Genomic DNA, 16,299 nt, shown 5'->3' with positions numbered 1-16,299 from the left:
GCGCCCCCTGGCGCACGGCGCTGGGACTGCAGCGTCTGCTCTGTGTGTTGCAGAAGGGTCCACCTGCACCATGTCCGAGTGGATCACCTGGTCGCCCTGCAGCATCTCCTGTGGCATGGGCGTGCGGTCCCGGGAGAGGTACGTGAAGCAGTTCCCGGAGGACGGCTCCGTGTGCATGCTGCCCACGGAAGAGACGGAGAAGTGCACGGTCAACGAGGAGTGCAGTGAGTGCAGGGACGCTGGGAGGGCGGGGCGGGGCAGGGGCCCGGCTCCCGAGGCAACTGATGACTCCGAGGCCGCTGGACTCCGCAGCTTCCAGCAGCTGCCTGATGACCGAGTGGGGCGAGTGGGACGAGTGCAGCGCCACCTGCGGGATGGGCATGAAGAAGCGGCACCGCATGGTCAAGATGAGCCCAGCCGATGGCTCCATGTGCAAAACCGAGACCTCGCAGGCAGAGAAGTGCATGATGCCGGAGTGTCGTGAGTGGGCGTGGGAGGGGGGTAGGGGAGGGAGACAGGGGCAGGATAAGGGAACACAGCACCCCCTACTATCACCCCCATCAAGGTGTGAGGTTGGGGAGGTTCTGTCCCACTGTCCTTGCAGGGCTCTGCTAGGATTCAGACGAAGGCCATCGTTGTGTGGACATCAACCAGGCCCAGAGAGAGTGGCCTCCTTTGAGGGCCACTCTGAGCAATGCTGGGGCGGCAAATTGGTGATGTTTAGATAGAATTCACCTGCAGCATGTTTATAGGGTCCCAGGGGGTCTTTGTGAGGGTGGCATGTGCATTCCCCAGGTCATCCTAGGCCTCCCCGCTCCTGTACATTGGATTTGCCTGGCCCCATGAAACACTGCACTCCTGCTCTGTGCACACATGCACAAAGGCTCTCACATCAGTACACCTATGTACACATGCACAGAGTACATACACATTCTAGGGGATTCAGCACATGTCCAAAAATGCAACATTGCATCTAACTTTTAGTGTATGGTTCCTGGGGTGTGTGGAATGTTTCTGTCTCTAATAAAACCTTACTCAGACCCTCAGTGGTGTTTCAAGTGGGGACGTGTATATTCATGTTTCTTGTGTATTCAATGTCATGTGATGACACGTCAGCCTCCAGCAGGGCCAGCAGAGTTGCAGGAGAGTGAGCCACTTCTTGCTTCTGGGGTTCACTTGAGTGTCTGAATCTTTCAGTCACTTTCACCTTATTTCACAGACAAGAGTGGGGACAGGGAGTGGGAGGCACAGGGATCAAAGAAGGCAAAGGGGGCTCGTGCTCAGAGGCTAACCTGGCTCTCCACCTAGACACCATCCCGTGCTTGCTGTCCCCATGGTCCGAGTGGAGCGACTGCAGCGTGACCTGTGGGAAGGGCATGCGGACCCGCCAGCGGATGCTCAAGTCTCTGGCCGAGCTCGGGGACTGCAATGAGGAGCTGGAGCAGGTGGAGAAGTGCATGCTGCCCGAATGCCGTAAGTCCTGGCGCTCCCACACGCCCGCCATTTAACCAGCCATTTGCCAGATCACACTGCTTGGTTGAAATCTCCAACCGTTTGCTGGGGAGGGAGAAAGAGCGTGGATTTGGACCTCTGTGTTAGCAAAAGTGGTTAATATGTTGTTAATTCTAAACCCGAGGATATTTTCCCATTGATTTTTAGAGAATGGGAAGGAGAAGGAGAAAGAGAGAAACATCAATGTGAGAGAAACACATCAATGAGTTGCCTCCTGCATGTGTCCCAACTAGGCGGGGAGGATCGAGCCTGCAACCTGGGTATATGCCCTTGACTGCAATTGAACCTTAGACCCTTCAGTTTTCGGGCCAATACTCTCTCCACTGAGCTGAACTGGCCAGGGCTCTGTGTTAGCAAAGTAATTTAAATAAATGTCCATAGACCCAAGGATGGTTTCCGTTTTGGGCGTGTGGCAGTTAACTGGTTAAACTCTCAGCCTCCTCATTGGTAGTGAGGATCCCACATCCATCTACAAACTGCAAGGGAGACGAGATGAAAAACGCTTTGCACAAGGCTCAATAAACCTTACTACTTATTTAGTTCATTCCCTCCCAACCCTCATCCCTAATTAGCAGCTGTCTAACCAATGGATAGTCAAGCTTTTCACTTTATTCCTCTTCCTTCTGATTATTTATTTGTCCATGGCCAGAGGGTGGACATGGAGTCAGTGACTCCTGTACCCTCGCAGCCTCGGTAAGAAAAACAAGTCAAGCTCTCCAAAGCTCAGTGCCCACCCCATCTCCTCCCAAATCTGCGACCAGCTGTATGCGTTACTCGCGGACTAACCCTGAGGGGAGGGAACCTGCTTTTCTGGCTACTTTTCCAGGAGAGCTTCTCTTTTAGGTGTTGGGAAGGCAGACGCACTTGGCTGCGGTCTGATTTTTGGCTTTCTCCGAAATGCACTTGCAGTCGTCTTTTATGCTCCCTCTCCCTTATTAGTCAGGCTGCTTGCCCAGATTCAGGTCTATGCCAGAAGCTCACAGAGCAAGGTGAGAGGCTCCGTACACATCTACAAAGTCTCCCCCCACCCCTAAAGCCTTCTTGAGTCACAGAGAGGCCGTCAAATGTAGATTATGGCCTGGGCACCAATCCTGCCCCTCCTGCTTACCACCCATATGGGCTGGATGAAGTTAGTCTGCCTCTTGGAGCCTCAGTTTCCTCTTCTGTGAAATAGGACAACAGCACCTGCTCCTCATGGCTCCTAGGCTTGATCTGAGATGTTTCCAAGGAGAGTGTACGAGCCCGTATCTTGTTTCAGTCATGAGATGCACTCATGCCCTTCTGTGTCTTGCCAGCCATTGATTGTGAGCTCACCGAGTGGTCCCAGTGGTCGGAATGTAACAAGTCATGCGGGAAAGGCCACATGATTCGGACCCGGATGATCCAAATGGAGCCGCAGTTTGGAGGTGCACCCTGCCCGGAGACCGTGCAGCGGAAAAAGTGCCGCCTCCGGAAATGCCGAAACCCGTCCTTCCAGAAGCTGCGCTGGAGAGAGGCCCGGGAGAGCCGGAGGAGTGAGCAGCTGAGGGAAGAGTCTGACGGGGAGCAGTTCCCAGGTATTGTTCCCCCGTGTGAGGCTGGAGTTCGGGGAGATGGAGCGGAGGAGGAAATACAAGGGGGTCTTAAAGAGCCAGTAGACGTTTGCCAATTAGAGCAGGAATAGTCACTGCAAAGGCATAGAGATACCAAAGACCATGGTGTGTTCAAGCAAAGCCAACGGGACGCAGATGGAGCAGAGCACAAGGGGAGCGGCAGGAAACCCGGCTGGAGCGGTGGGGACCAGATCGGGGAAGGGCTAGTGGCCTGGTGAGGGTGGGAGACTTGGTTCTGTAGGTGAAGGTTTTAAGCCAGAGTGACTTTCACAGACACCTGGCGTGGTCTGGAGGAGGCGCAAAGGCCAGTTATTAAGATCCGTTTGTAGTCTGGGAGAGAAATTATGTGCCCCCTCCTCCAGCATAACTTGAAGGAGTTTTAGGACTTAAAAATCTCCCCATCTGAGGCTACACTGCTGAATAAGCTGATGCCAGGCAAGACTGCAAAACCATCAATAAGTTCATGAAGCCATGAGATGGGAAGATCCATGGTTCAGTCTTGGGTACAGGCCAATGGCTGGTCTTAGGATTCCCTAGAGCAGTGGTTCTCAACCTTTCTAATACCTCAACCCTTTAATACAGTTCCTCCTGTTGTGGTGACCCCCCAACCATAAAATTATTTTCGTTGCTACTTCATAACTGCAACTTTGCTACTGTTTGGCTTTCTCCGAAATGCCATAATGCAAATATCTGTGTTTTCTGATGGTCTTAGGCGACTCTGCTAGCGGTTCTCAACCTGTGGGTCGCGACAGTGTAAGTGACCGCATCTTATTTTAGACATGAGATGCACTCATGCCCTTCTGTGTCTTGCCAGCCATTGATTGTGAGCTCACCGAGTGGTCCCAGTGGTCAGAATGTAACAACTCATGCGGGAAAGGCCACGTGATCGCGAACCACAGGTTGAGAACCGCTGCGATAGAGTAGTAACATTACAGTTATGGACTAGCAACGAAAATAATTTTATGGTTGAGGGTCACCACAACATGAAGAACTGTATTAAAGGGTCGCGGCATTAGGAAGGTTGAGAACCACTGCCCTAAAGTAAGTGAGGAAGGTGCCTACGTAAACGTGAAGTTCAGGGTATATCATTACACTGTTTTTAAAAGCACAGCTCACATTACCCTTTTCTTCTCTCTTCCTTAATGCATTCCGTGTAGGGCGATGAGAAATGCACATACATGGAGCTACCTGACAGCTCATGATAGCAAGCTGCTTGCATACCAAAAAGCTGTCTGTTGCACATGGTAGTCGGCCGGCCAGTCAACACTCATTAAACCTGACCACGTGCAAATGAGACACTATGCCATGTTCTTCTCCCCCATGAAACTTAGCATAGTGTTGAAAGGTAGTAAACATGACTGGTTCTACAAAGCAGTCATATGGAGAAAGACAAGGGAACTTAAAAAAAAAAAAAATACAGATCTAACCTTATATCCGGGGTTCAGGGAAATTTTCTTTGGGAAAGGCACATTTATGTAGGAAGAATAATAAACCACACTTGCGTTTATACTTAGTTTTCGGGAAGGAGGTTAAATACTCCGGGAGCAAAGCGTAAGAGAAGGAAGTGATTCATTGCAACCTGCATCATTGCTGCATTCACAAGCCACCCCAAACGGTAGCTGCTTAGAAGTCAGGTATTAACATGTTTCTGTGCTCAGTGACTTGGGCTCACTCAGCTGGATGCACCTTCTATGGTCCAGCTTCAGCTTCTTATGTGGTTGCCGTCAGTGGCTGGCTCAACTGGGGCTGGAAGGTCTACGCCGGCCTCGCCTGTATTTCTGGGGTCTCAGATAGGGTGGCTGGGGCCTCTCCAAAGGATCTCTCCACCAGTCTCACCAGGCTGGTGGAAGGGTCCCCAGCAGCTTTTTTTCAAGCCACTGACAAGTCATATAATCAAGCCCCATGATGGGGGAGGAGCTGGAAAATATTTGCAGTCTATCACCTAAGGATTACCAGTCCCTAATAGGGACTCTAACCATTATTTAATTCAACACCTCATTGCATACAAGAGCAGAGGAGAAGCCCAGACAACCAGAGGAGAGAGCTGCTTGCTAGAACTCAGCACCCCTGTTCTGCCCCAATGCCTGTGGCCTAACCAGGCTTCTCATGCTTTCAGGCTGTCGGATGCGCCCGTGGACAGCCTGGTCGGAATGCACCAAACTGTGCGGAGGGGGGATTCAGGAGCGCTACATGACTGTCAAGAAGAGGTTCAAAAGCTCCCAGTTCACCAGCTGCAAAGACAAGAAGGAGATCAGAGCCTGCAACGTTCACCCTTGTTAACAAGGGTCCAAGTATCCAGGGCCCCGCCTCTAGATGCCAGAGTCACCGGTGGCTGGATTGTTTGTTTGCTTGTTTGTTTAAGGCATTTTAAGTCGTGTTCGCTAGCTGTCATTTCCGCAGTGTCATTCGCCCAGTGGTCTTGTGGATGCCGGGGACATCCTTTCTGTATGCGTGGTGGGCACAGGCTGAGTAGGGCTCCCTCACCCTCAGCCGATCCTCCTCCAGCACGAACGTGTCAGCCACCCTGTACCCAACGGAAATGTGTCCCCTTGGAGCATCCACCCGGGAGCAGGGCAGAGACCTGGCCTCTAGGAAGAGGCAACTGTGTCTGGAAATGACCCTGTGCCTCAGTCCCAGGGTGCAGCAGGAAACACACCCCTCAGATAAAGAGAGCAGATCCCCTCATTCTCTCTGGCCCGCCCCCTCTTGCAAGAAGCTGTGGTTTGCTCATCTCTTTTCCCTTAGTGGAGCATTAGGTCCTCGGTTGAGTCTCCTCGGTCATCAGGAGTTCTTGGGGAAGACGGAGACGGTAGACAGGAAGAGGAACACTGAAGTTGAATGGCTTTCTTCTTTCACTGAGAAATTCTCAATACATTTCTCTTTCCTAAAACTGGCTTCTGATTCCCCAAAGGAAATGGTGGCAGGTTTATTTGAATGTAAGGTTGAGGGTTCCTATACCTGATACGCAGGTCACTAAGTCTAGAATTTTTGCTTTGTTTTGTTTGTTTTTTTTGCCAGGATTCTCCTAGGAAGCCAGCCTTATGACGTTTCCAGTGCTAGATCCCCACCAGAACCAAGGCCCAAGCAGCAAAAGAGGACTCACTAGCAGTCCCAAACCTGGGTTTTTAAAAACCTCCCTACATGCATCTAGACCTTTATGTTTTCAAACCAGTTCTAACATATTTTACTTATGCAAAACATTTTGCTAAGTTTCCCCACAGCCCACCATGCCATTCTTCAATAAAAACACTATCTCTGTATTTTAAAGGGTTTTTTTAATCATAAAATTTTATATGTAGAGTTTTTCTTTCTTCTGTAGACAGAAAAGGTGTTGCTAAGACATTTAGAAGATAGAGATCTAGGGAGAAGAGAATATGACAGAACCAACCTGGGCAAGAAAATCTGCTGGGAAGTCAAGCCCAGGTCAGCACTCCACCCTGGGACTCTGGTCCTAGACACAGCCGCAGGGAAGGCCATGGTCCTCCATCCCCTCCCCAGCCCTCATCAGCACCAAATTCAGGGAGACTTGACTACCAAGGCTTAGTGTAAAAGGACATTTTGTTGAGTTGAGTCCATTGGCAGTTCTTATTGATTTATTAAAATTCATTCGGTTTCTGTTGGTCTTTTTCATTATGCTTTATTCAAATATGTATCATGGATGAGATGCATACAATGCTTTGAATACACTATTTTAAGAATTTACATTAAACACATCAGGATATTTTCAAACACAACATATATATATGCTATAGCCCTGAGTCTGTATTATTTTCTTTAACCCAAGAGGGACTGTTCAATAAAAAACTCATTTGGGTCTGTCTCTTGTGTTTTTACACTAATGAAGTGTTCAGAAGGCTGGGTCTGTTTACAGTTGTTATCCACCTCAATCCTATTCAGCCGAGGATGCAGATTTTGCTTCCTCATTCTAAAGGCGCCATTATTGTCACATCTTTGAGTTCCTGGAGCTTTGTTTCCAACATCACCCTTTAATGAGCTGCTTTCTCCTCCTACAAAGGAAGGTAAGATAAATAAGAGGCTTAGCCCTCGCTGGTTTGGCTCAGTAGAATAGTGTAGGCCCACGGACTGAAGGGTCTGGGTTTAATTCTGCCCAACGACATATACCCCTGTTGCAGGCTCGATCCCTGGCCCTGGTCGGGACGCATGCAGGAGGCAATCAATCAATGCATCTCTCACATCAATGTTTCTCTCTCTGTCTCTCCCATCCCTTCCATTCTCTCTAAAAATGGGAAAATATACTTAGGATTAACAACAACAACAAAAAAGAAATAAGAGGTTTAATTTTCATTTGAACAAAAATAAAAGTAGATACAGCATCTGCCCACTTTGGCAATATTACTCTTAGCTATATAGAGGCATGCTTACTCTCTCAACCCACGAAAGTCAATGCTCCTTAAGGTGGTGATTCCCAAGTAACTCAAAGGACAGCAACCCCAGTGTCTCATGTTATTTGGTGCCCATTGGGTACACTTTTAATCCTAATGTTGGAGCGTTAAAACCAGGTAACTGGTTAATGGCTGAGAATGGCTAACATCTTCCTTATTACAGTAGTGTTATTTCTTTTGCTTTCAAGAGGAAATTTATAAGAAGCACCAAATCTCTTTTTTACCAAAGTCCTGTTAGGTGATTTATAGGTTTTCTGACTAACCAGCCATTTTGGAAATAAAGACTTTTTAGTACAAAAATGAAATCGTTTTGGACTTGCACTTGAGATAGTAAACAGGTCATAAGACACCCAGCAAACCCTGCCATACAAAGAGAAGCTGTAATTGTATATATAGTTTTATCAGCGCCAAACCAGCTGTAATGGAACTCACACCCACATTTTCAGATTACAATACGCTCAGAGAGATAGTCCCTAGCCAGGCACTCGGTCACCCACCTGTCATCTTGCCAATGCATGATTTGAAAGAAAACTGTTGTGGCAAATGAGATAAAAGCCTGGAATCCTTCAGACCCAACATTGAGAAAAATTAAAGATTTTGTGCTGTTCTTATGTGAACTTGGTGTATTAAACATGTTTCAGGCATACTCAAGTCTGTGTACTTCTTCTAGGAAGTAAGGACACATTACACATTCTCACATGAAACTTCGTCCAGGTAAAGTCTGTGGCCAAAATGTCAACACACAAAAATTCTCCATGTCACAGTGTTCTTGTGACATAACAAATAGCCCACACTTTTCAGGCAAGTTTAAATGAGTTCAATATAAAATGTACTAGGACATGCAGTCAGTTCCTTTTGTCCCAGAGTTAAATGGTTTAATCTTAAAGGAATGGGTACCATTGTCCAAACAAGACTGACTATACATATTTAATCCCTAATTACAATACAGAATCAAGGAAGACACAGGCATTCCACTATTAATTATTTGGTACCGCTAACTTTAATAACAGAATGATTCGTTTTGTTCTTTACATTGCCCAAAGTCGAGAATGAAAGAAAATAAAATAGTTCTTTGGAAAATGAGATGCTCTAACAAACTATAAATAGCAGCTGAATGCAAATGAGCATGAAGCTAAGTCTTCATTTTAAATCTTTTGAAATCTATAAGCGCAAGATCGGTACTAAAATGTCAGATATAAATAATGACATCCTGCTTTAGACACCCTGTCGGTGCAGGCTTTATGCACTCTGCAGGGCAGAGAGGCAGAAGTCGCGTGATGGTTGAGCAAGAGAAACCCGAGGTCAATCACCCCTGTGCCCCTGAGAAGCCACGAGAGCTGGGCTAGTTATCTGACCTTTTCTGGTCTCAGGTTTTCCTACAAGCTTTCTTACATTAAAGGATTCTATCCCACCTCCACGATTTAGACAATTCTCATCTTGAGAGCAAGTCCTGATGGTCCCCTGACATAGGAGCCATGGAAAGCCAGTTTTACCCGCCAGTCCTCACTTCTTTATAAACCAGTGCATGCCCACTTTGTGTTGAAGCTGGCTCAAGTTCCTTGCCTGTCACTTATAACTAAAAATGTCCTCACAAATAAAGTACACACACAATACTTTGGCCCAGGTGATCATCAGAGAGAAATCCAATTTCAGACTTCCCACTTAACATTCATGTCATAATGTAAGCTAGCATTCATTAACATTTACTCAGAGTGCTCTAAATAATCAGATTATGTTCCTAACTACTTCCTGGCTTTAGAATTGATTGGTAAGAGTTTTCATATTTTAAGCAGCTGTGTATGTTTAAAGAGTTCTCTTTTATTTCAAATAACTTGAAGTATTAGCAGAAGGGAAAAAGGCAAATATATTCCAGACTACTGACCCCGTTACAATAGTAGTGTCCCTATTTTTTCCTAGTATTGGCATGCCACGCCCACTGCGCAATCCTAATCTGGAATTTACTAGCCTGTCTGGGGAGCCAGAGGGCCACTTATGAAAAACACCTGACTCTCCAGCTCCCTCACCTACCACGTTAGTGCTGCTCACAGCAAGATCTGCAGCCTGAGGACGCCCACAGCTGGTCATTACCATCCTAGGAGATGCAGAAACTGAAAGCAAGCACTTAGAAGATTTTATAACAATTTGACATTGCACGATTTCCAAGAGATGATTACTTTACAGTCATTAATTTTATTACTTCTAGCAAAAGTATCGGTCCACAGGAGTAAAAATGAAAAATTTCAAAAACGGGCTCTTTGCCGCCGACGGTCAGGGAAGGCTGCACAATGCCATACTCACTTGCCAGTCAGAAGAGGACGGGACGCCACGATGCAAACCCTGGGTTTTTCAATCTTCCAAATGCTTACGCATCTACACAGTGACATCCACCTGCAGGCTTGTGTGCCTACATCATCTATAGTTAAGTACGCGGCACCGGCTGTTTCTTAATCCTCTGACATCCTACCCTATGGAGCAAAATAACTGCCCCATGGCCCACAGAATTTGTGAGAATAACTCACTCTTACTTCCTCCATTTCGTTGTCCTCCAATCACACCTCATCCTCCTGTAACCTGGTTGCCACAACCAGTGATGGCAACAAATCTCTCCAAGTTCTCAGCAACCTCTGACACTCACTGCTGCCTCTTCCTCACTGGTCCTTGTACGCCTTTCACCACCCCTCAGTCATCTTCAAAAATATGTCTCCTGGCTATTTCTCCAGGTCTGATAGTTTCTCACGGCTTTTGGTTGCCTCTTAATCTTCTACCCACAATGTTCATTTCCCCACAAAATGTCTACCCTTGGAACTTCCCTCAGACAAACACTATTTCCACTCCCACCTCTTTGATCATTGGTTCATACTAGATAAATTCCAAATCTGCACTTCTAGTACTAGCCTCTTTTTTTTTGAGTTCCACTCCCCATTCTCAAATGTCTCCTGGACTAACTAACCTTGGGTATAACCAGCACAATCACCATATATTTCTATCACTAGAAGGCTGCCTGTGCTCCTTATTCATTCATCAGTTAGTTTTCTGCACCTGCCAGGAAACCTGAACATAGCAAAGTAGACATGGTTCTGCCCTCACAGAGCTTTTGACCCTATGGTGCAGGTCAGGCAAGACACACAAAATAACACAGATGCTAAGTGTCATTAAGTAAACACAAGGCAGTGTGATACTAGAATAGGTGGTCAAGAGAGCTCTGTGAGGAGGTGGCATCTAAGCCAAGACCAAAGGATAAAAACAGCTCATTGAAGTGGTTGAGTGAAGCACCTGATTTGGAAAATACATGGTGTGTACCAGAGGGCAACAAAGTTAACCAACCTGAATATAAGTGAGAAGCAGGAAGATGACAGTTCCTTGTAGCCTATGGTAAGAAATTTAGATATTAGACCAAGAGCATTGAGATGATGACAAAATGGAAATAAACTACTTCAGAGTACACTATGGCGGAACAAATGGAAAGAGGGCAGATTCCATGATTCCAATAGCTTTACCTGGCAACCCTTCCTTCAGTCCTCACTTCTCTGTTGTTCATACCTCCACCAGGTTAGAGCGAAGCACCCCTTGTTCAGAACCCTTGGCAATTTTCCATTATAGACAGAAGAACCATCCTATTTGAAGTCCTCCACAATCCACGCTCAATCTACTTTATCAGTATGTTTTTCTCACTACACTTAAAATCCTTTTAGGTTAAGGTTCCAATCCCAGAAACACACCTTGCCATTCTGCCAACTCTGTGCCTTGGCACAGGCTTGCCCCCAGTCTTTCCACCTCCTTTCCCCACCTCAAATCCTATCAGTCTGCAAAGCTCCAGCTGAAACATCACTTCTAATTAAGAAGCTCCCCCAGATTTTCCAGGAAGCATCACTTCTGAACTTGACAACTTTTGTACTCTTATAATCTGTATTATCTCTATAGCCCATCCTTTTTAAATATATTTTATTGATTTTTTTTTTACAGAGAGGATGGGAAAAGGAGAGTTAGAAACATTGATGAGAGAGAAACATCAATCAGCTGCCTCCTGCAGACTCCCTACTGGGGATGTGCCCGCAACCAAGGTACATGCCCTTAATCAGAATCGAACCTGGGACCCTTCAGTCCACAAGCCGACACTCTATCCACTGAACCAGTGTTTCCCAAACTTTTGACATATGTGTATCCCTTCTATAATTTTCGTAACGCTGAGTACCCCTTGTACTCATGAGAACGTAGAATTAGGTGCAGCTAAGCACGGTGCAGTGCATATCCCCACCAAACTCTTCCCGTACCCCTGAGGGTATGCGTACTACACTTTGGGAAACACTGCCGGGAGCCAAACCAATTAAGGCTCAACTTTTCTTTTCTATTTTTGTCCCTCTTAATCTTCTCCATTAGATACTGAATAATTTGTAGGAAGAAAAGGCTCCAATGCATTAATTTCCCTAAAAACACCTACTAAAGTCTTATATAAAGAAATCTGTTTACACTGAAATACCCTTTTTCTATAAAGTACTTTGAAACTTCATAAACAGTCACTGGTTAAATATTCGTAAGTGGTGAAGTGATATTGAGAGTGACTACTTTCGACTCCTATTTACCTGCCAGTCACCTGTTCAATGGGAACATTATGGATAGGAATTGAAAAAGAAGTAAAGTGGCAATCAAAGTTAGAAGAGGAATAAGCAAGACCTTAAGTATATACAAACTTGTCACATCAAATTTTAAAAGTCAAATGATAAAGAAACCAATTTATATTATAAAACTTGAAAGCCCTAAACTTAAAGAATCATCCATTGAAGATGTATGTCAATAAGGCATAATGTCCAACTCTAAAATATTATAAATCCTTAAACAATATAGGGAGCAAATTCCTAAGGCAGAAATTCATGACTGTCAATTCAGGAAATCCTGTTTGAATGAATTTACAAATATATAAAGAAACATAAAAGATTTTACAGTTAGAAATGTAACCTTAAATGCTAAACGTGCTCAAGGGAGCAGGTTTGGCAAACCATGGCCCACAGACCAAATCCAGTCTGCCACCTGCCTTTGGTGGTGTTTATAAAATTAATTTTAAAAATTCAAAAGGTTATTTCATGACATATGAAAATGATATGAAATACGAATTTCAGTGTCCACAAATAAAGTTTTATTGGAACATAGCCACATTATTTCATTGTTTATGGCTGCTTCAGTGATACAATGGTAGAGACTATATGGCCCACAATGCCCAAGATGATATTTACTATATGGCCCTTTACAGAAAAAGTTTGCCAACCCCTCAGCTATAGAGAAAAGATTTCAAGTCAGAGTAAGAGAGCTGCAGGGACCTGGGACTATATGAAGGGAATCAAATAGCAGAGACTTCAGCTTCCAACCACAGAATAACCAGGAATAGGATTTACCCTCCTACCTTAGACAATCAGAAAGCTGGTGTAAAAAAATGTGAAATAATTTTTTTCAGGCATTCTATACCAAGCAGCATAGAACCACAACCCCTGGTGGAAGAACAACAAGTAGATAAGCCTTATAATTGCCCTGACTCTGCCTAGAGGCACACTCCAAACTACAGAGGGATGGGAATTCTAAGCAGGGCACAAATGTGTTCCTGAGCTGAAGACAGGTACTGGAGATCAGAGAGTTTGAGGAAGCTGAAAGTTGCAGGGCCAAGTTCTGGAAAGGAGAGAGCTACACAGAAATGCATAGAGTCAATGAGTCTTCACGGAGTATTAAGATATACATGTACTAGTATAGAGTGAAACTCCAGTTAGCTGGACAAAGAATGGCCCAGGAACTATGAATAGAATGGTCCCCAGAGTTCACATGGAGCTGCAAATTTGTTTCAGTTCCCACTGGCCATATTGGAGAGTCCACACTAATTACTCAGTGCATTCAGTAGAGACCCCAAATGGGCCACACCTATTAGTGGAACTAAACTATCCTAGGGAAAAACTACTTGAGACAGCATGAAACTTAAAAACAAGCTTTAAAATGATCAAACTGAACTGCAAGTCAATTAACTGACAACCAGAACAAAGGCCCAACAAAATCTAGGCACCCAACAACATAAAATACAAAATGTCCAGCATTCAATCAAAACTTAGTGGGCATGCAAAAAAGCAAGGAAATGTGACCCATAACTAGAGGGGAAAAAATCAGTCAACAGAACAGATGCAAAAATTACAGAAATGATAGATAGGATCAGCTATTTATAACTATGTTCACATATTCAAAGCAGAAAGAGAGTTATTTTAGTGACCGTTTTCTCAAGGATATATAGCTAGTACCATTCTAGATGCACAGAAGTGAATGTATTACATGGAATAGTTAAGGGGCATTAGACTCAATTCTGGGAACCAAATTGAGAGGGGCTAGGTAAGAGAAATACATAAACATAATGAGGAGAGAAACAGGAGATAGAAAAAAGAACCAAGCAGCCCTGGCTGGTATAGCTCAGTAGGTTGGGCATTGCCCCATGCACCAGAGGTTGCTGTGGTTTGATTCCAGTAAAAGACACATGCCCGGATTGCAGGCTTGAACCTGGTAGGGAGTGTGCAAGAGGCAGCCGATTAATGTTGTGCTCTTGCATCGATATATTTATCTCCCTCCCACCCTCTATTGAAAAATCAATAATCTATTCTTTTAAAAATAAAGCCTTGCTAGTCTTCTCAGTGGTTAACCATTTGACCTATGAATCAGGAAGTCATGATTTGATCCCTGGTCAGGGCACATACCTGGGGTTGCAGGCTCAATCCCCAGTAGGGGGCATGCAAGAGGCAGCTAATCAATGACTCTCATCATTGATGTTTCTGTCTCTCCCTCTCCTTTCCTCTCTGAAATCAATAAAAATATACATTTTTTAAAAAGAACCAAACAGAACTTCTAGATAAGAAAAAAAAGAATAAAATGAAAAATTCATTGGATGGGATTAATAGCAGACTAAACATTTATAGAAGGTTTGGGAACTTCATGATGGAGCAATAAAATTTATCCCAAGTGAAACACAAAGAAAAGAAGTAGTAAAGTGAGATAGCAAAACTTAATTTCCAGGCTGCTCTGCTACAAATCATCTACTCAGAATAAAATGCAAGGATTCCCATTAAGTCTGCATATTATCGATACTTAGAATCTTGCATCTGAAGTTATCCATAAGTAAAAAAAACTTTCCCAACTGAACGTGCTGACAAGAGTAAATGTGTTATCTTCCTGGGTAATAATTTCATTAACATTCAAATAAATGCATGTGCTTTCGCTTCAATGTTTGAAGCTTCATCTTCAGATGTAGTCCCTTCTCCCGTACAGTTGAAGTACCTGTCAGGGGCACATCACAGAAAAAGTTTAAAAAACACCGACTTAAGGAACTACTCAAAAAATCCCAAGAACAAACTATTTCACTTCAAGTTCACCTACTAAATGACCAACATTGACTTTTAGATTCAAAACCCCAAGGTACTGTTGGGAAGAGGCTTCGAGCTACTAAAGTACCGTATTTTTCGGACCATAAGACGCTCCGGACCATAAGACGCACCAGTTTTTACAGAAGGGAAATGAAGAAAAAAAGATTCTGAAACAAATAGTGTCCTAAAATATTTTATGTGCATTAAAACCCAACATCACAGTCATAAACACATGTAATCAACCCTGTAAAGTAAACAGCAGCATTTAGAACCATTTTAGAGCCGGGCAAGCACACAGAGACCACACAGAGCCGGGCAAGTAAAAAAACTTTTTTTTTAAAGTATATGTGTAGGCTATATTTGGACCATAAGACGCAGGGACTTTCCCCCCCCCCACTTCTGGGGGGAAAAAAGTGCGTCTTATGGTCCGAAAAATACGGTAAGTTTCCTCCAACGTTCACTCCTTCAAAAAACCGAGCTTTGGCCAACTTGGCTCAGTGGATAGAGCGTCAGCCTGTGGACTGAGGGGTCCCAGGTTTGATTCCAGTCAAGGGCACGTGCCTGGGTTGCGGGCTTGATCCCCAGTGGGGGACATGCAGGAGGCAGCAGATCAATGATTTTCTCTCATCATTGATGTTTCTTTCTCTTTCTCTCTCTCTTTCTCCCTTCCTCTCTGAAATCCATGAAGAACTATATTTAAAAAAAAGAAAAGAAACCACTGAAATAACAAGTCATCAAGCAGCATCTTGTGATCAATTTTAATTCCAGCACCTGAAACTATACAAGGGTACGCTTTATAAACCTCCTGGGACTGTTGTACACATTCAATAAAGTGACAACTGTGCAATACCACTTAGAATCTCAAAATCAGGAACAGACTTTTGAATTGTTTAAACACAATCCACAGAATTAAAAACGAAATCAGAATCCACCCACAGTTATAATAATTGTCCATTTAAAGGTTTACAGGTACTACCGGACAAACAAACAGTCAATATCTAGCGAGACGGTGAGGGTGATTTCAGATCCTCATCCTGCTGTCCCTCCTGGGCAGGTTTCTTGGGCAGCTACGTGACTGGCCAAAGACTGCCACAACCAGGACCAGAAGAGCAAGTCAAGTTCCACCACAGTTCCTGTAGTTTTCACTTTTTTTTTTCTTTGTCAGTTAAAAGTGAACAGTGAGAATTAAATACTTATCTTTACATATGCACAAGATATGCTGTGAAAGCATAATTGCTTACAAACATATAAAAATACTTGTTAACTAGTTTGATAAGAAAATAATGTATAAAAGTATATAGCAAAAACATTAATCATCTCTGACCCTGGAAAGATCAATTCCTTATTTTATATTACAACAAAAACAGTTTTAGTTTTTTTGAACCCCCTTATCCAGAAATACTTACAAAGGAA

At 44.3% G+C, this 16,299-nt stretch overlaps 1 protein-coding gene across 1 annotated transcript in view; it reads left to right on the top strand.

The window, feature by feature from the left end:
* Positions 1 to 6,920, top strand: part of SPON1 (spondin 1) — a 251,181-nt gene extending 244,261 nt beyond the window's left edge. Inside the window, exons 12-16 of the mRNA XM_036427060.2 lie at positions 54 to 224; positions 313 to 480; positions 1,309 to 1,473; positions 2,808 to 3,068; positions 5,221 to 6,920. Of these exons, the coding sequence (XP_036282953.1) occupies positions 54 to 224; positions 313 to 480; positions 1,309 to 1,473; positions 2,808 to 3,068; positions 5,221 to 5,384 (929 nt within the window). The 3' untranslated portion in view covers positions 5,385 to 6,920. The remainder of the gene's footprint in view (positions 1 to 53; positions 225 to 312; positions 481 to 1,308; positions 1,474 to 2,807; positions 3,069 to 5,220) is intronic.
* Positions 6,921 to 16,299: the final 9,379 nt, after the last annotated feature.

The sequence above is a fragment of the Pipistrellus kuhlii genome, unplaced genomic scaffold (assembly GCF_014108245.1).
Source record: "Pipistrellus kuhlii isolate mPipKuh1 unplaced genomic scaffold, mPipKuh1.p scaffold_m20_p_9, whole genome shotgun sequence".
Taxonomy (NCBI): domain Eukaryota; kingdom Metazoa; phylum Chordata; class Mammalia; order Chiroptera; family Vespertilionidae; genus Pipistrellus; species Pipistrellus kuhlii.
Note: the sequence above shows the minus strand (reverse complement) of the source record. Positions and strands in the feature narration are given on the sequence as shown.